At 45.1% G+C, this 21,310-nt stretch overlaps 1 protein-coding gene across 3 annotated transcripts in view; it reads left to right on the forward strand.

Annotated features, from left to right (window-relative positions):
* The window catches only part of LOC144826372 (SPRY domain-containing SOCS box protein 3-like), a 104,931-nt gene that overhangs the window by 1,881 nt on the left and 81,740 nt on the right, over positions 1–21,310 (forward strand). For all 3 annotated transcript variants that reach the window (XM_078684701.1, XM_078684702.1, XM_078684699.1), the window contains one exon: positions 20,172–20,350. In XM_078684701.1, the coding sequence (XP_078540827.1) occupies positions 20,179–20,350 (172 nt within the window). In that variant the 5' untranslated portion in view covers positions 20,172–20,178. The remainder of the gene's footprint in view (positions 1–20,171; positions 20,351–21,310) is intronic.

Here is a 21,310-nt window from a genome sequence, read left to right on the forward strand (position 1 = left end):
GGGATCAGAACCGGTGTGGACCAGTTGCTGGAAGCAGCAAAAGGCCTGGAGAAGCTCTCAAAGGCGGCAAACATGTCAAGCTTTCCCGTTCTTGGACCCTGCCCGTCCTGGGGGAGTTGACTTGACACCTCATCCCAGGATGTGCATTGTTTCAGACCCCCGAGAGCAGCAGGCTCTCGACCCAGGGCTCCAGAAACATGTCTGGTGGTGGCAGGTGGTGAACAGCCACTCAGCCTGGACACTTGTGTTGGGTCATTTTCATTTATATTCCCATACTGGCATCAGTGTGGGTTTAATGGGCTGAGAAGTTTGATACCAAACTTCCCAGTTTTCAGTAAAGCCATTATGGTGGTGTGGAGTTCGGAATGACAAACTCCCAGCACCATATACTCTTAATGGCAGCACTGCACTTTCAATGTGTAAGAATGGACTGTAGGGATACAGGCCTCCTGTACCTGTACTCTCACCACTGGTATAGTGCACCCAGCTAGAGGGGAGACTGACCTATGCCAGGGCAGTGGGTTGTAGGCATGGTACACAGGGAAGTGTGCCATGTTGACTCTTCACTTTGTTCTGCACTAGAACACGCAGCCTGCAAAGGCAGTGTGTGTCAGGGTAGAGGACCTCTAAGGGTGGCACAATAAGTGCTACATCCCTTAGACGTCTTCTCTGGTCACAGTGCCCTGAGTACCTGTGGTACCGTTTACAAGGGGCTGACCTAGGGCCAGAGATGCCAATTGGGTTTTGTTTAGAATGCAGTTTCAGGGAAGGAACATAGGCCCTGGGTACCTGATTGGCAGGAGCCCAGGGCACACTGAGTCAAAGTACATCAGCAGTTCAACAAAAAGTGGGGGCAATCATGCAGAAAATGCACTCCGGCCGGCAGCAGGAAGCACCCAGCCCACAGGCTCCCCAGTGCCGATCACAACGCTGCAATGCAGCGTTGTGTGATTGGTCTGAGCGCTGTGGATTGACGCTCAAACTCGAACATGGAGCCTCTGCACCTTCCTGAGTAAAGGCCGCTTAATGCAGCCTGGTAGGAACATGCTAAGTGCGCATGAACTGTTTAGCAGTTTATGCGCACTTTGGGAGTGCAAACCACTCCATCCCTGGATAGCCCCGCCCCACACTGCACACAGGCTGCATTCAATAGGAAAAATAAAATGACAATAAAGATAAGTTATTGTCATTTTATTTTTTCCTTTTTGCGCAGTGGGGCAACGCTCCTCCGCCTTAGCTGAGGAGCCGTCACTGCTAAAACCGTACATGTGGCCCTTAGTTCTCTAATAGCATTGTCATCGGGCCAGCAATGCTTCTCAGTCTATATTTAAAAACTCTCACGTATAATACATATTTTAGTAAAGCATGATGTGGTAGTGCACTGTCTTTTACAGACAGATTCCTTTTCCATTGAATGGCCACAACCTTTCCCACTGACATGCAGTTTTACTGATAAAGCTACGGAGGAGCAACCAATAATGGTTTCAGCAAATATTTATCAGTTGCACCTCACCAAGTAAGTATTCTGATTTGTTTTGATCATATTAATCTTGGTTTCCATCTAACTTCAGAATTACAAAAAAAGTGCTTCCTGATCTACTGAAATATATTTTGAAACATTTGTAGAGTTCATTTACCAGCTCTTTAAATGTTGTGTGCCCAGCACGGTTGTCAGCCGGCTCACCTTACAGAATCCGCCTACTTTGCAGTCAGAAAAAAGAAAAGTAAACACAAGTCTCCAAGATAAAATAAGCAGTTATTTTTCAGAAGACATGGCCTGGCATTTGACCTCTGTCTTTGAATGCACAGCACATCTGGCAAGATAAAAACAAGATGTACAGGCATCTTTATTGCTCAATCAGTTCCTGAATAAACAAAACACGTGTTCTTTGCAGCGTGCCATTGCCAAATAGCTCGACTTGATAAAATCTGACTCACCATAGTGAGTGGGCGAGTAGATTTCTCGAGGTTTGAGGTTAGGCAACAACAACAGCAGTAAAAAAATAACACAACAAGGGAAAAAGGCACCAGGGGGTGCAGAGCACAAGCAGGTAAAATGTAAATGTAAATTGATACTTGTATAGCGCACTACTCACCCGCAAGGGTCTCAAGGCGCTTGTACGAATACCGCTGTGGAACCCATCCTGGCTTTCCCTGTGAGGTGTCCACTCCTGGGCACCCCCATGGTGGAGGCCAGGCATCCTTAGCGTTGTGGGGGCCGTTGTGGAGATTAAGCAAGCTATTGCCCAGTCGCAGAGTGGGACCCATGATTGGAATAGGCACCGAGGCGAGAATTATCAGGTCCGTGGAATTTTGAGCCCGAGACCCGCCGAGGCGGGGAATTGAACCCTGGTCCCGGGCTAGACCACTGCATCAGGGTCTGCAGCTCTAACCATTGAGCCACACTTCTCCACAACAACAACTAGAGGACAGCAACAAAAATAAAGGAACCTAAGGCACCTGGGACAAACATTAAGAGCAGGTGAGACAACAACAACTAGAGGACATCATGAGACCTAAGACACCAGGGGGTGGAGAGCAAGTGAAACAACAACTATAGCACAACAACACAGCAATAACACATGAAGGGACCAAAGACACCAGGGGCAAACATCAAGAACAGGTGAGACAACAACAAATACAGCACAACAATAACACAACAAGGAACCAAAGACACAGAGGGACGTAGAGCAGTAAAGACAACCACTACACCGCACAAGTGACCAGACTCTTCAGGGGTGGAGGACATGTGAGACAACAACTACAGTACAACAGCATGACAATAACATAACAACTTGGCAAAGACACCAGGGGGCAGAGACAAGGCACGACAGCAGCACAACATGGGACCAAAGACACCAGGGGGTGAAGAGCAGGTGAAACAACAACTACAGCACAACAACAGCAATAACACAACAAGGGACCAAAGACACCAGGAGCAGGTGAGACAACAACAAGTACAGCACAACAATAACACAACAAGGGACCAAAGACACCAGGGGGCGCAGTGCAGGAGCAGGTAATACAACAATAACAGCAGCACAACAACAATAACACAAGGGACCAACGACACCAGGGATGGAGAGCAGCGAAACAACAACGTTACAATATACAATAACTCAACATAATGTACCCGAGAGTGTAGGTGGACGGAGCACAAGCAGTTAAGTGAACACCGGCACAATAATAACACCACAAGGGATCAAAGACACCAGGGGGCAGAGAGCTGCAAAGACAACACTAAAAAACATACAATAACACAACATAATGTACTCAAGAGTGCAGGAGGATGGTGAACAGGAGTAGGTAAGGCAACAACTAGAACAGCACACAACAAGTGACCCAAGACCTCAGGGGGCGGCGAGCAGCGAACATAACCACATAAAACAACCTTACAATACACAATAACGTAATGTACCTGAGAGGGCAGGAGGGAGTTTAGCAGGATCCGGTATTAGAACAACACTGCAACATACATCATAGCTATATCTTAATAAAACAAGGGACAAGAAAACACGAAAATAGTAATAGGTAAGACAACAATAACAGCACAGCTGCAGCAACCAATGGTCGAAGTGGGTGGGCTCTGCGGGGCACGACGTGCCCATACGTCTCTAATTTAAGTAAAACAGTTCCCCTTTTTTTTGAGAAAAGAGAACCATCCAACTGTTAATTCTGAGAGTTGAAATATCAGCAGAAGTGTAAGTGTGATTTGAAACAGGGGGAGGGGCAGACGGCTAGACAAGCCTTCCTGCCAGGGTGCCTGCTTGTCTGATGGAAACGTAAATGCGGATGTAAAGCCAGGGTTCTTAGAAGCTGGTATTGCCATTAATAGATGAAATCACTTGACACTTCCTGACAGTTTTATTGCAAGGAAGTTACCAGCTGAGCTTTGAAGTGTTTCGGCTTTTTTTTTAACCATACCAGACTTTCATTTTTTCATTTAAACTATTAAACTCTTTTTATTAAAGACAATAATTCAATCATGTTTACAGTTCTGGTCGGTATTAGTTCACGTGACATGGTTACATACATACTTTTCTTGGACATAACAAGTTTTCATTACACCAACATACATTTTGCTATCTCAGTTGGTATAAGTTCGTCTTGATGGGATAAGGTACGGAGGAGGGGGGGCTACAAATGCTTTCACGCGATTTATTCCGTTTGGTGTTTGTGCTTTTAATGGACAGTTGCAGTGTGCATTCTGGGTATTAATAACATATATACTTTGGAAGCATTTTACCTTAAACCTTTTTGCAAGTTTTGTATCAGCCTGTCCTATATTGTGGGTAATGCAAGTTTAATATTCCCAGTGCTTTCTGTCACAGACTGGTTCCTCGTAGCACTAAACATACACGAGCCACTATTCTCCACTGCACCAGCCAGATTCAGCTCTGTGGCCCTCTGGTTACAGACCCAGACCTCTGCAGGGCATTAACTAATGGAGGTTTCACAATGTACCATAGTGTACCACTATTTAAATTAACCTGCATTTATTTGTCATTGTATCTGCCTCTTATTATATTTGTAGTTGTCTGATTGTGAAAGACAGAAAATAGTTAGAATATTTAGATTAGTTAGCCACGCCTTTGACTCCGCCTCCACGTCCACTTACCCTGCTTCCATTGCGCACATCATCACAGGTCCCACACCGACCTCTGGCGGCAACACACATCACAACAAGAGAAGCGAGAGGTCAGAAGAGGTGAGAACAAGAATGGGCAAGACAACAAGCATACAACAGCAAAGCACAAGAGGCCGTAGACCATAGGAAGGGGGAGTGGATAAGACAACAATACCAAAACTGCACAACACAACACAACTTAAGCATTCAGGAACATGACACAAACCCCAAGAGGGTTGCAGGGCCGGAGCAGGTAAGAAATCAACACAACATCACAGTAATGCACAATGCTGTGCAGTGTAGTGAATATTATAGTATCCAATATCAAAACATTCCTCAAGGGGCAGGCTCTCCAGCTCAGCAGAGAGCTAATACTAAAATATTCACGGCACTCTAGAATCCCGCCCCATAATGCTTCGCTGGGCATTTCTTTGGCATTGTATTTTTGCCCATAACTTTGCTGGGGGGTGAGAGGGAGGGGGTCCTAGGAGGATGGGACCACCACCGAATCGTTCAGCATGATATGCTCTTTGTGTTCAAGGCATCTGCCTGCCCTCCCCTAGGTTAGGGGAGACCCCCAAAATCATCACCTTTCTCATTGCCTGCTATTTTTCAGAGTTCACTTTTGTGAATTGGTTATATGCCTTTTTTTAGCACATAAAGTTGTTTTATCAAAGGGGTGTGTGTGCAGTAGATAACTCTGCTACGTGGTAGTTGGAATTATTGCATGAATTCTATGTTTTTAATGTAATGCGTGGTTAACAAGCCTCCACTAGTGAAGCGGAGTTCATTGCCCACGGCTAGTGGAGAGCAGGAGCCAGGAAGAGAGCAACAACTGCACAACCACACAGGGATATAATACCGCTATACAACTAGAGGCCAGGTGGGACAGAAGAACCAATCACAGGCACAATGACAACACTGGTACCAATCCTGGTGTCTCCTGAGACATTTTCTGGCTTCCCTGCGTGGAATAACTTATGAAGCATGAATCCAGCCGGTTGATGAGTGGGGTCAGCTGTTGGAAAGACCCCCCTGGACCGTACGTCACCTCCTTAACCCCTTCGACGCTCATGACGAGCTCAGCTCTTCATGAGGTACACCTCTCGTACACTCATGACGAGCTGAGCTCGGGTTTTCGTAATCTTCAGCGCACCACGGTAAATCTGCACCGCACGCATGCGGTTAAGAAAGCATGCAGCACCGTAGACACGGCTTCCCAAACGAAGACAAACGCTCTCCGAGGTGCAGCGGTGCTGTGGGTGCCACCAGGGCGAGTGGTAAAGCTCTCCTCCGTCTGTGCACAAACAGCTTTATGATCATGTGAAGGATGAGCAGCCTTCTGATCGGTCTGTCTCCCATGCTATGGAGCAGAAACTGCAGCCCTCTTAGGAAATACAATAGACCTGAAAAACACACTATAACAGCCAACTACAAGTTGAGCACCTCAATCCTAAAGTCCCATATATATCAGTTTCCGTGCATAAGGCCTCCGGGACCTGCTGCGGTTGGGTCCCACTGGAATTCCAGAGAAAAGACTTCAAGAAGCGTGGAGGCAGCTCCAGGTATGCAGTCACAGAACAGCCAGAAGTAAATGATATCAATATTCTTTTATTCTTCTTCTTATAAAAATGGAACAACAGCCAACGCGTTTCGTTCCTATCGAAGGAACTTCGTCAGGGCTGCAAACAACGTAAAACAACATATAAATATACGTATATATGTACAATATTTACAACACAAACAATACATATATAACAACAATTTACAGCGTTAAGATGGCACTAGCGAAGAACAATTACACATAATCTTTCTATATATAAAGAGAACATAACATACATAGATACATAAAAATACACACAAACCCGTCATAGTAAAAGATGCATTTATATTCACATATATAACTTCAAAGTGTTATTTCTAAAAAGAGCAGAGAGAGAGGAGACTTGACGAAGTTCCTTCGATAGGAACGAAACGCATTGGCTGTTCCATTTTTATAAGAAGAAGAATAAAAGATTATTGATATAATTTACTTCTGGCTGTTCTGTGACTGCATACCTGGAGCTGCCTCCACGCTTCTTGAAATACAGTAGACCTGCAGGAGGTTATTCTGTGAGTTCCAGAATTGTACCAGTTGTGTCCTTCCATGTCCGAGAGGGCGTTGCTGGTGTTACCACCCATACAACCAGGAGGCTGTGCACCAGCCAGCTCTGTGTTCTTGTGGGATTCATTGTTTGGGGTTGGGAAGGGGGAGTGCTACCCATGCGCAGCTCACTACTAACCGTGAACAGCTCACAACTAACCATGCACAGCTCACAACTAACCTTGCACGGCTCACAACTAACCTTGTACAGCTCACAACGTGCACAGCTCACAACTAACCATGCACAGCTCACAACTAACCTTGTACAGCTCACAACGTGCAGAGCTCACAACTAACCATGCACAGCTCACAACTAACCTTGCACGGCTCACAACTAACCTTGTACAGCTCACAACTAACCATGCACAGCTCACAACTAACCATGCACAGCTCACAACTAACCTTGCACAGGTCACAACTAACCTTGAACAGCTCACAACTAACCTTGCACAGCTCACAACTAACCTTGCACAGCTCACAACTAACCTTGCACAGCTCACAACTAACCATGCACAGCTCACAACGTGCACAGCTCACAACTAACCATGCACAGCTCACAACTAACCTTGCACAGCTCACAACTAACCATGCACAGCTCACAACTAACCATGAACAGCTCACAACTAACCATGCACAGCTCACAACTAACCATGAACAGCTCACAACTAACCTTGCACAGCTCACAACTAACCATGAACAGCTCACAACTAACCATGCACAGCTCACAACTAACCATGAACAGCTCACAACTAACCTTGCACAGCTCACAACTAACCATGAACAGCTCACAACTAACCATGCACAGCTCACAACTAACCATGAACAGCTCACAACTAACCATGCACAGCTCACAACTAACCATGCACAGCTCACAACTAGCCTTGCACAGGTCACAACTAACCTTGAACAGCTCACAACTAACCTTGCACAGCTCACAACTAACCTTGCACAGCTCACAACTAACCATGCACAGCTCACAACTAACCATGCACAGCTCACAACTAACCATGCACAGCTCACAACTAACCTTGCACAGCTCACAACTAACCATGCACAGCTCACAACTAACCATGAACAGCTCACAACTAACCATGCACAGCTCACAACTAACCATGAACAGCTCACAACTAACCATGAACAGCTCACAACTAACCATGCACAGCTCACAACTAACCATGAACAGCTCACAACTAACCATGCACAGCTCACAACTAACCATGCACAGCTCACAACTAGCCATGCACAGCTCAGAACTAACCATGCACAGCTCACAACTAACCATGAACAGCTCACAACTAACCATGCACAGCTCACAACTAACCTTGCACAGCTCACAACTAACCATGCACAGCTCACAACTAACCATGCACAGCTCACAACTAACCATGAACAGCTCACAACTAACCGTGAACAGCTCACAACTAACCATGCACAGTTCACAACTAACCATGCACAGCTCACAACTAACCATGCACAGCTCACAACTAACCGTGAACAGCTCACAACTAACCATGCACAGTTCACAACTAACCATGCACAGCTCACAACTAACCATGAACAGCTCACAACTAACCATGCACAGCTCGCAAATAACCTTGCACAGCTCACAACTAACCATGAACAGCTCACAACTAACCATGCACAGCTCACAACTAACCTTGCACAGCTCACAACTAACCATGAACAGCTCACAACTAACCATGCACAGCTCACAACTAACCTTGCACAGCTCACAACTAACCTTGCACAGCTCACAACTAACCATACACAGCTTGCAAATAACCATGCACAGCTCACAACGTGCACAGCTCACAACTAACCATGAACAGCTCACAACTAACCTTGCACAGCTCAGAACTACCCACGCACAGCTCACAACTAACCATGAACAGCTCACAACTAACCATGCACAGCTCACAACTAACCTTGCACAGCTCACAACTAACCATGAACAGCTCACAACTATCTTGCCCAGCTCGCAAATAACCATGAACAGCTCACAACTAACCGTGAACAGCTCACAACTAACCATGCACAGTTCACAACTAACCATGCACAGCTCACAACTAACCATGCACAGCTCACAACTAACCGTGAACAGCTCACAACTAACCATGCACAGTTCACAACTAACCATGCACAGCTCACAACTAACCATGAACAGCTCACAACTAACCATGCACAGCTCGCAAATAACCTTGCACAGCTCACAACTAACCGTGAACAGCTCACAACTAACCATGCACAGTTCACAACTAACCATGCACAGCTCACAACTAACCATGCACAGCTCACAACTAACCGTGAACAGCTCACAACTAACCATGCACAGTTCACAACTAACCATGCACAGCTCACAACTAACCATGAACAGCTCACAACTAACCATTCACAGCTCGCAAATAACCTTGCACAGCTCACAACTAACCATGCACAGCTCACACGTGCACAGCTCACAACTAACCATGCACAGCTCACAACTAACCATGCACAGCTCACAACTAACCATGAACAGCTCACAACTAACCTTGCACAGCTCACAACTAACCAGGCACAGCTCACAACTAACCAGGCACAGCTCACAACTAACCATGATCAGCTCACAACTAACCGTGAACAGTTCACAACTAACCATGCACAGCTCACAACTAACCATGCACAGCTCACAACTAACCATGCACAGCTCACAACTAACCATGAACAGCTCACAACTAACCATGCACAGCTCACAACTAACCATGAACAGCTCACAACTAACCATGAACAGCTCACAACTAACCATGCACAGCTCACAACTAACCATGAACAGCTCACAACTAACCATGCACAGCTCACAACTAACCATGCACAGCTCACAACTAGCCATGCACAGCTCAGAACTAACCATGCACAGCTCACAACTAACCATGAACAGCTCACAACTAACCATGCACAGCTCACAACTAACCTTGCACAGCTCACAACTAACCATGCACAGCTCACAACTAACCATGCACAGCTCACAACTAACCATGAACAGCTCACAACTAACCGTGAACAGCTCACAACTAACCATGCACAGTTCACAACTAACCATGCACAGCTCACAACTAACCATGCACAGCTCACAACTAACCGTGAACAGCTCACAACTAACCATGCACAGTTCACAACTAACCATGCACAGCTCACAACTAACCATGAACAGCTCACAACTAACCATGCACAGCTCGCAAATAACCTTGCACAGCTCACAACTAACCATGAACAGCTCACAACTAACCATGCACAGCTCACAACTAACCTTGCACAGCTCACAACTAACCATGAACAGCTCACAACTAACCATGCACAGCTCACAACTAACCTTGCACAGCTCACAACTAACCTTGCACAGCTCACAACTAACCATACACAGCTTGCAAATAACCATGCACAGCTCACAACGTGCACAGCTCACAACTAACCATGAACAGCTCACAACTAACCTTGCACAGCTCAGAACTACCCACGCACAGCTCACAACTAACCATGAACAGCTCACAACTAACCATGCACAGCTCACAACTAACCTTGCACAGCTCACAACTAACCATGAACAGCTCACAACTAACCTTGCCCAGCTCGCAAATAACCATGAACAGCTCACAACTAACCGTGAACAGCTCACAACTAACCATGCACAGTTCACAACTAACCATGCACAGCTCACAACTAACCATGCACAGCTCACAACTAACCGTGAACAGCTCACAACTAACCATGCACAGTTCACAACTAACCATGCACAGCTCACAACTAACCATGAACAGCTCACAACTAACCATGCACAGCTCGCAAATAACCTTGCACAGCTCACAACTAACCGTGAACAGCTCACAACTAACCATGCACAGTTCACAACTAACCATGCACAGCTCACAACTAACCATGCACAGCTCACAACTAACCGTGAACAGCTCACAACTAACCATGCACAGTTCACAACTAACCATGCACAGCTCACAACTAACCATGAACAGCTCACAACTAACCATTCACAGCTCGCAAATAACCTTGCACAGCTCACAACTAACCATGCACAGCTCACAAGTGCACAGCTCACAACTAACCATGCACAGCTCACAACTAACCATGCACAGCTCACAACTAACCATGAACAGCTCACAACTAACCTTGCACAGCTCACAACTAACCAGGCACAGCTAACAACTAACCAGGCACAGCTCACAACTAACCATGATCAGCTCACAACTAACCGTGAACAGTTCACAACTAACCATGCACAGCTCACAACTAACCATGCACAGCTCACAACTAACCATGCACAGCTCACAACTAACCATGAACAGCTCACAACTAACCATGCACAGCTCACAACTAACCATGAACAGCTCACAACTAACCATGAACAGCTCACAACTAACCATGCACAGCTCACAACTAACCATGAACAGCTCACAACTAACCATGCACAGCTCACAACTAACCATGCACAGCTCACAACTAGCCATGCACAGCTCAGAACTAACCATGCACAGCTCACAACTAACCATGAACAGCTCACAACTAACCATGCACAGCTCACAACTAACCTTGCACAGCTCACAACTAACCATGCACAGCTCACAACTAACCATGCACAGCTCACAACTAACCATGAACAGCTCACAACTAACCGTGAACAGCTCACAACTAACCATGCACAGTTCACAACTAACCATGCACAGCTCACAACTAACCATGCACAGCTCACAACTAACCGTGAACAGCTCACAACTAACCATGCACAGTTCACAACTAACCATGCACAGCTCACAACTAACCATGAACAGCTCACAACTAACCATGCACAGCTCGCAAATAACCTTGCACAGCTCACAACTAACCATGAACAGCTCACAACTAACCATGCACAGCTCACAACTAACCTTGCACAGCTCACAACTAACCATGAACAGCTCACAACTAACCATGCACAGTTCACAACTAACCTTGCACAGCTCACAACTAACCTTGCACAGCTCACAACTAACCATACACAGCTTGCAAATAACCATGCACAGCTCACAACGTGCACAGCTCACAACTAACCATGAACAGCTCACAACTAACCTTGCACAGCTCAGAACTACCCACGCACAGCTCACAACTAACCATGAACAGCTCACAACTAACCATGCACAGCTCACAACTAACCTTGCACAGCTCACAACTAACCATGAACAGCTCACAACTAACCTTGCCCAGCTCGCAAATAACCATGAACAGCTCACAACTAACCGTGAACAGCTCACAACTAACCATGCACAGTTCACAACTAACCATGCACAGCTCACAACTAACCATGCACAGCTCACAACTAACCGTGAACAGCTCACAACTAACCATGCACAGTTCACAACTAACCATGCACAGCTCACAACTAACCATGAACAGCTCACAACTAACCATGCACAGCTCGCAAATAACCTTGCACAGCTCACAACTAACCGTGAACAGCTCACAACTAACCATGCACAGTTCACAACTAACCATGCACAGCTCACAACTAACCATGCACAGCTCACAACTAACCGTGAACAGCTCACAACTAACCATGCACAGTTCACAACTAACCATGCACAGCTCACAACTAACCATGAACAGCTCACAACTAACCATTCACAGCTCGCAAATAACCTTGCACAGCTCACAACTAACCATGCACAGCTCACACGTGCACAGCTCACAACTAACCATGCACAGCTCACAACTAACCATGCACAGCTCACAACTAACCATGAACAGCTCACAACTAACCTTGCACAGCTCACAACTAACCAGGCACAGCTCACAACTAACCAGGCACAGCTCACAACTAACCATGATCAGCTCACAACTAACCGTGAACAGTTCACAACTAACCATGCACAGCTCACAACTAACCATGCACAGCTCACAACTAACCATGCACAGCTCACAACTAACTATGCGCAGCTCACTACTAACCGTGAACAGCTCAGAACTAACCTTACACAGCTCACAACTAACCATGAACAGCTCACAACTAACCTTGCACAGCTCACAACTAACCATGAACAGCTTACAACTAACCATGCACAGCTCACAACTAACTATGCGCAGCTCACTACTAACCGTGAACAGCTCACAACTAACCTTGCACAGCTCACAACTAACCTTGCACAGCTCACAACTAACCTTGCACAGCTCACAACTAACCGTACACAGCTTGCAAATAACCATGCACAGCTCACAACGTGCACAGCTCACAACTAACCATGAACAGCTCACAACTAACCTTGCACAGCTCACAACAAACCATGCGCAGCTCACAACTAACCATGAAGAGCTCACAACTAACCATGCACAGCTCACAACTAACCTTGCACAGCTCACAACTAACCATGAACAGCTCACAACTAACCTTGCACAGCTCGCAAATAACCATGAACAGCTCACAACTAACCGTGAACAGCTCACAACTAACCATACACAGTTCACAACTAACCATGCACAGCTCACAACTAACCATGCACAGCTCACAACTAACCGTGAACAGCTCACAGCTAACCATGCAGAGCTCACAACTAACCAGGCACAGCTCACAACTAACCATGAACAGCTCACAACTAACCGTGAACAGCTCACAACAAACCATGCAGAGCTCACAACTAACCATGCACAGCTCACAACTAACCATGCACAGCTCACAACTAACCATGAACAGCTCACAACTAACCATACACAGCTCACAACTAACCATGCACAGCTCACAACTAACCATGAACAGCTCACAACTAACCTTGCACAGCTCGCAAATAACCATGAACAGCTCACAACTAACCGTGAACAGCTCACAACTAACCATGCACAGTTCACAACTAACCATGCACAGCTCACAACTAACCATGAACAGCTCACAACTAACCATACACAGCTCACAACTAACCATGCACAGCTCACAACTAACCATGCACAGCTCACAACTAACCATACACAGCTCACAACTAACCATGCACAGCTCACAACTAACCGTGAACAGCTCACAACTAACCATGCACAGCTCACAACTAACCATGCAGAGCTCACAACTAACCATGCACAGCTCACAACTAACCATGCACAGCTCACAACTAACCATGCACAGCTCACAACTAACCATGCACAGCTCACAACTAACCATACACAGCTCACAACTAACCATACACAGCTCACAACTAACCATGCACAGCTCACAACTAACCGTGAACAGCTCACAACTAACCATGCAGAGCTCACAACTAACCATGCACAGCTCACAACTAACCATGCACAGCTCACAACTAACCATGCAGAGCTCACAACTAACCATGCACAGCTCACAACTAACCATGCACAGCTCACAACTAACCATGCACAGCTTGCAAATAACAATTGCACAGCTCACAAGGTGCACAGCTCACAACTAACCATGCACAGCTCACAACTAACAATACACAGCTTGCAAATAACCTTGCACAGCTCACAACGTGCACAGCTCACAACTAACCATGAACAGCTCACAACTAACCATGCACAGCTCACAACTAACCATGCACAGCTCATGATTGACCTGGTGACCTTTGCAGTATTGGGCTAAACCAAGAATCTTAGTATGAGCTCGTGCCTGGGCAGAGCTTCACCCTGTGAAGTTGCTGTCACAGCACTTGGCACTAAGAATGGACACAAACTACAGTGAGGATAGAAACCAAGTAAACAGGGAAGGAGGGCAGCTGACCTGTCTGCAGGGGATCACATAACGCCTGGTGCAGAGCAGGACACACAACACAATGACAGAACACATTGAAACTAGAGTAAGTAAGTAACTTTATTGTACAGTTAATTTTAAAACTCACAATTTTTTTAATTCACAGTTTAAAAGAAGTATATATCAAAAGATAAAATTGATTGTCGGAAATTAAGATACATGGGTCGCCGTATTGTGCGGTAGTAAATAAAGTTCATGTTTCCAATTTACTTTTTGATGTTATTTGTATGAGCTAGAGTCCCAGAATTGTGCTCGAGAGCACTGTCTGTCTGTTAGTATACTTCCTCATTTTGCTTATTCTTGAGTCTTTCCGTCACTGTATCAAAGAATTTTGAGAGACGGCAGCTTAATTGGGTCTCCTCTTGGGTAAAGCATAGTTTGACTGCCTGTCTGCAAGTCCTGATGCCCTTCTGGTTCCATCTTTCTCGTAGTAAGGATCTCCTTTTATCTATTAAGCCTGGGCAAATACAAATTATGTGTGTTGAAACTAGAGGATTTGTGCACAATTTTGTGTATATATATTGGGTTTTTTGGGGGGGTTTTTCCCGCAAGAAATGAATCGCCGCACTCAGGAATCGTAGATAGCTGATTTATTTAGCAAACTCCCACAATCAGTCTGTCACACCGACGCGTTTCGGGCACACGCCCTTTCTCAGAGGTAAAAGTAGATAATACCTCACTCTCTATTTGTGGTAGTGTGAGCGAGCATTAAGTATAAACCGATGCCTGTGCACACGTTGTATTTCACTGCACAGTCACAAATTCCATTCATATGACAGCAAGAACATTTGAAATTAAACACACCGAGTATATCGTGTTCTTTTGGTTTAAAGATGATCGATTGCCCAGCCAGCACTAAGCCTTATCAGAGGACAGTGTTAATCATTTATTGTAAAGACTCAGGGAAGACATGATGTCACACACTCAAAGACTGAATCAAAGACCAATTGTTTTCTATAAAAAGTTATTAATTTATTATTTTATTTCTAGAACTAAGAGAAACAAAGTTGAGATTAGGTAAAAGTTTTAAAGTAACAATACTTTTCAAATGCCGTTGGAATTATATTGCAAGGCTGTAAGAAATACTTTACAATAATTGAAATTCTTTTGCAAAATCTGTTCAGCAAAGTAGAACCTAGAGCACACTCAGCCAAAGTGCACCAGAAATCAGGCAAAAAGTAGGGGTAACCATGCAAAAAGGATCACTTTCCTACACCGTCATTCAGGCGAACAGAGATAATGTTCCCTCAGTAGTCACTCTTGCTGCCAGTGGTATGGGTCTGAGGGCGGTTTTAAGCCAGACAGTGGAAGAGAAGGAAAGCACGATTGCTTTTGCTTGTAGGAGGTTGTTGTCGGGCGGAGAAGAATTACAGCACAATTGAAAGGGAGGCACCGGCTTGTTTGGGCTGCTCTACACAATCATCGGCTCGACTGCTTGCCAGGAACCCCATTGAGGAATTCACCCACTATCTTTACCGGGACTGTATTTCCGTGTCCCCCATATCACAGCAAGATTGCCACTGCGGTACGTCCTAGCACGTAATAACCCAGGTCCTTCGTACTCTGACCTAAATACCTCGTATTATTCCGAGTAATATGTAAAAAGCATGAATCAAAATGTCCTGATGATGATCCCGTTATGTTAAAATGGGGATCGAAACGACGTTGACACCTTACACTATATGATTTGACTGTTTTATATGTAAAGTCACAATAGTGTATTTTTTTAATCATTCGTCCTCAAAACTTTGACTGTATGCAGGCTGCCCTCTCTTGCCTCACCTTCTTGTATGTCATAATTGTCTCTATGTGGTAGTAGGACACAGGCCGTGTCCCACTTGATATTGTACAGACTGACTGACAATACTTGAATATATGTGTGTATTTAACAAGGACCCCCTGGGTACATAAGAATAAGGTTCCTAGACCAGGGAAAGAATAAACAGTTGATATGTAACAATCTAGGCAACCATTGCGAAAAAAATCAATATTAATATTTAGAAGGAAACTAGGCTACAACAACTTCTTGGTTTCGGCAGTTTATTAACAATTAAAAAGTTGACACAGTACAATATTTCAAAATTAAAAGGCACAGTAAAAAATATAATTTCCACAAAGGAAGGTAAACATAATACAGAGATCACATTACATATTCGAATGCCTATGAATTTAAAAGAAGGTGGCGAGATAATTCTCTATGCGCGTTTCGGCGACCAGCGCCTTCTTCTGGAGCAGCCACCAAAATATCTAAAAAAAGGGGGGGTAAATTTACAAAGAAGAAAATTACATTAAAAAAATTACTATTTTTACAATCTTAAAAAACGATTTACAGATTTTCTTGTAGCCTAGAATTAAACCTTATTTGCAATAGTATTAGTGTAGCAATACATCAACACTATTAATTTCATTTCCTTGCTATACTAATTTTCCAGGGGATAGAAGGGCATATAAAAGGGAATTAAAAGGAGTATATAAGGACCTTTTAATGAATAAGAAACAGCCAATAAACTCACGAGGCCATGTAAATCTTGGAGGACCCTTATTGAATATATCAGTGGTCTAGTTTCTCCTTTTATATTGACTCTTAGTGAAGTCTCATACTTACAAGAGATGTTGGTTATGTTGATGTATAGGATATACTTTGCTTTTCTTGATTTCAGTAGTAAGCGATTCAAACCGTCAGATTACTGGAGCTTGAAAAAGGATGTATGATTAAAATTTACTCATATGGTTTCAAAGCATTTCCTAAGCTCTTAGTATGAATTTTGGTTGTTTTTTTGAGCACTTACATGATAAGAAAATTTGCAATTTTAAGTGCTCTCTGGCAGGCATGTCGTTATGTACTCGCAATAATCCTCTGTGTCCAGTCTAATTTCCCAACTCACCACGGAAGAAGTTGGGAATGGACTTCATTGGACCTATGATGTGTTGGGAGAAAACTTTAGATTTGTGTTGGTTGTGGTGAATTACAATTCTAAATGGGTTGCTAACAAATTTTGAAGAACCAAATACTATTAGTGTGATCCATTAAAAAAAAAAATTGCTCCACTGTGAATTGTTCCCTTCAGTGTTGAACAACGGCGTGCAATTTAAGTCCAGTCAATTGCAAGATTTTTTTGAGAGTGGGGATCAAATATCTGACTGCGGCTCAGTATAGTCCCCAGTGTAATGGAATGGTAGAGCGGGTCAACCGCATGTTGAAGGATGCCATACAGTTGGCACTTTCCTCTAGGCTGAATGTGGAGGAGACAGTTGCAGAGAGAATCTGGAGCTATCACAATACTCCGCATTCTACCATGGGGCTACCGCCTTTTGTGCCGTTGTAGGGGAGAGGTTCCTTCAATAGGTCATCCCCTCAGTGGGTAGGCTTAAGAACAGAGTCGGTTGGTGATGCTTGGTGTAAACTGGAGGAAGTAAAGGCTAAAGCAAAAGAGCAACAAATAAAGAGTAGGGGTGGACATTACTATTTTAACCCATTCGGTGCGTCGGACGGCCCCCAACCGTCCAACGTCACAGTGGGCGTATGCGGAGGACTACCGGGCCGTCTGAAACACACCCACTCCATAAATCACCCACACCATGACAGAATTTGCGTCGCGGTCAATGGGTTAAAAATGTCAAGGAGGTGAAGTTTCAGGTCAGGATCAAGGAAGAGTTAAGGATCCGTGGGGCGTTAAGTAGGACATGTCAAGTGTTTTCCCTGAACTGCAGTGGTGCATTTTCCACACACTCAGTCAAGGTTGAGGATGGAAAGTGGTGGAGCAAAAGAAATGTTGTCAAGATGAGGGGTGAAGATGCAGGATCTAAGAACAGAGCTGGAGGGACCAGTAGTTGGAATTATGATGTCTCCTTTGGCCCTTCCGGGGAGGCGATCCGGCCACTGCAGGGGCTGGATCAGGGGAAAGAGCAGTGCTGGTGATTCTCTAAGAAGGGGGGCTTGTGGTTTCTGGTCTCCCGCTCCCCAACCTAGGAGGGAAGTTATTAAGCCAAAGTATTTGGTGGATTATGTTAAAACACCACTTCTTTCTGTTGACAACTGGGGAAGGCGCTGTCACGTGACACTGAAGAGTTGTGTAGGTTATGCTATTTTGTTACAATGCTTTGTTTTGTTATTTTATATAAGCATCAATGTATAGTATTTTATGCTATCATAATTATTGCACGGTATATATTTTATTCTGCATCTTACCTCGTTGTTAGCTTTTGCATTCAGTTCTTTTGCAATCTAATTTTATTGTTCCTATTTTTTTTTGTGTTATAAGGAGGGAGGTGTGTTATGTGTGGTCTGAAGTGGGACCTTGGGAGTAGAATGTGAGGGCAGAACGCGGGCTGGTTGGTTGGTGGTGGAGGATTCTAGTCCAGGCAGTTGGAGAGATGATGAGTGATGAGCAGGCGGACAGAGAGCGACGCGGTGTGCTGTACGCGATATGAGAATAATCCAGGAAACTCCAATCATCTTACTTACCCCCAACGGGAAACAACCATTACAACGCAACTTTTACAACGCACTACCATTACAACGAAACTTTCACAACGCAACATCCATTACATCACATGCCATTACAACGCAACCATTACAACGCATGACACTACAATGCATGTCATTACAACGCAGTCATTACAACGCATACCATCACAACGCATAGTACCCTTACACTATCCAACACTTACCCTACTGTTGCACCCCCTGGAGTTAGAATAGTCATTTTTACCCCTACACTATCCAACACTTAGCATACATGCAATGTAATGTTATGTGTTGTAATGGTATGCGTTGTAAAGGTAGTATGCGTTGTAATGGAATGCGTTGTAAAGGTAGTTTTTAAAAATTCGTTGTAACGGCATGCGTTGTAATGGAATGCGTTGTAATGGATGTTGCGTTGTAAAAAATGCGTTGTAAAGGTATGCGTTGTAAAAGTATGCATTGTAACGTCATACATCCCCCCCCCCCCAACAGTGGTCCTTCCCTACGCCCTTGCAGGTTTTGCAACCGGCATAGACTGTTGTGTAAAACACTCATGTCATAACATGTCCACTCTACTGGTGACCACCAGATATGTGGCTGCCTGCACCATGATGATGCGCAACACAAAACCCAACGTGTCCATCATCTCATTAACATGATAAACTATGTCAGAACTACCATGACCTTACTGGCACAGCCACACACATGTGAACAGACCAAGATCACACCAAGACAACCATGCACAGCCGAAACCAACAAATCACAGTAACATAAGACAGCCACACTAAGGGACCTGGGTACAGTTGAATTAACATATTTATACTAATATTGGCACGCATACTTGTGGTAAAACAAATTCACACATCTTATTAAACAAAATCACAACTTCCCTACCACACACAGCTGAACTGACCAAACTTTACTAAGACAATCACTCTCACCTGGACCAACTGCGCTCCCACACAATCCCGCAACAGTAACAGAATCACACCAACACAATCCTGCGACAGCCAGGCAAGTTGAGCCAATACACCACACTACCTCAATCATGTGGTTGAACTTACACAATCACACACCACAGCTGGCTTCACACATTCAAACAAACATAACCACACACATTGTACCTGCATGGCCACAATGCCTTAAGGCACTGCTCTCTCTCTTCCAGGTATACCATGCCCCCCCTGGAACTGCCCGTGATCGCAGAATACGTGGAGGAATCCTGGGTCTGGGACACCAATGCCAAGTCGCCTGCCGCAGAGCTGTCCCCCTGCCAACAAGCTGTCTACTTCCACATTGACCCTGTTGCAGAGAGCCAGGGAACGGCAGGCGTCCGGGGCACCAAAGGTAGGCACCAGAATTCACAAATCGGTCAATTTTCAGGCATCCGGGTATCTTATCTGCTCTTCTCCAAACACGCAGGAGCGGTCATCTTTGTGTCTTCACCTGGGGGTGCAGGAAACTCCACCTGGATGGAATCTGGGGCAGCAGTCTTTGCTGGAATGCTGCTAAATGAAATCATTTGTATATGGTTGGTTCTAAAATGGCATACATGAGCTATAAATGATGGCATGCTACCCATCCCAATAACCAGTGAGGTGATGGGTGGAAATGCTGAAGTGCTTGGCTCAACCATCTCCACCCATCACCTCTCTAATGTCAGACTGAGCCCCCTAAGTGAGACGGGTATGCCCAGAAAACAAAACACGTTAACACATCTGGGGAATTTCGCATTCTGCAACTGGCGCTTTCTTCATGGCTTGACACAACAGTCATCCACACGTGAAGGGTGTCCCAGCTTTGCACACTGTGATGGGTCCGTAAACAAAGCCGGGGCTTCCCAGGTCTCGTTGCCCTGCTGCGTGGACATTCCAGCGCCGCGCATCGCTGACACATCTCTATGGAAACATTGGCGCTTTCTTCAGCTGGGCAAGCCATTGTGTTTGCTTAACTGCTGAGCAAAGAAGGCGTGTGCGCTCGTGAAGGTTTTTTAGCTCGAGACTATTAAATTCCGCGGGAATTAATAGCTCGACCTATTGCAGGGGAAACAAACTCTCTTGAACAAGCATTCTTCGGCGGAATTCTCCCAATGCATGTGAACTCTTGAAGCATGAAGCTTCTCCAGCACGAGCTTGGGCTCACACACAACATCACCACATCAAAGGCTTGCGCGTCCACATCAAAGCCATCAGCCTCCCTCCCACAGGCTTCTGAAGCTTCCCCGTACTTTCACTTTCACGGCCGCTCCCCGTACTTTCACGGCCGCCAGGCCGTGTCTCGCATTTCTCCTCCCCCCTAATTATTCAC

The sequence above is a fragment of the Lissotriton helveticus genome, chromosome 3_2 (assembly GCF_964261635.1).
Source record: "Lissotriton helveticus chromosome 3_2, aLisHel1.1, whole genome shotgun sequence".
In the NCBI taxonomy this organism is placed as follows: Eukaryota; Metazoa; Chordata; class Amphibia; order Caudata; family Salamandridae; genus Lissotriton; species Lissotriton helveticus.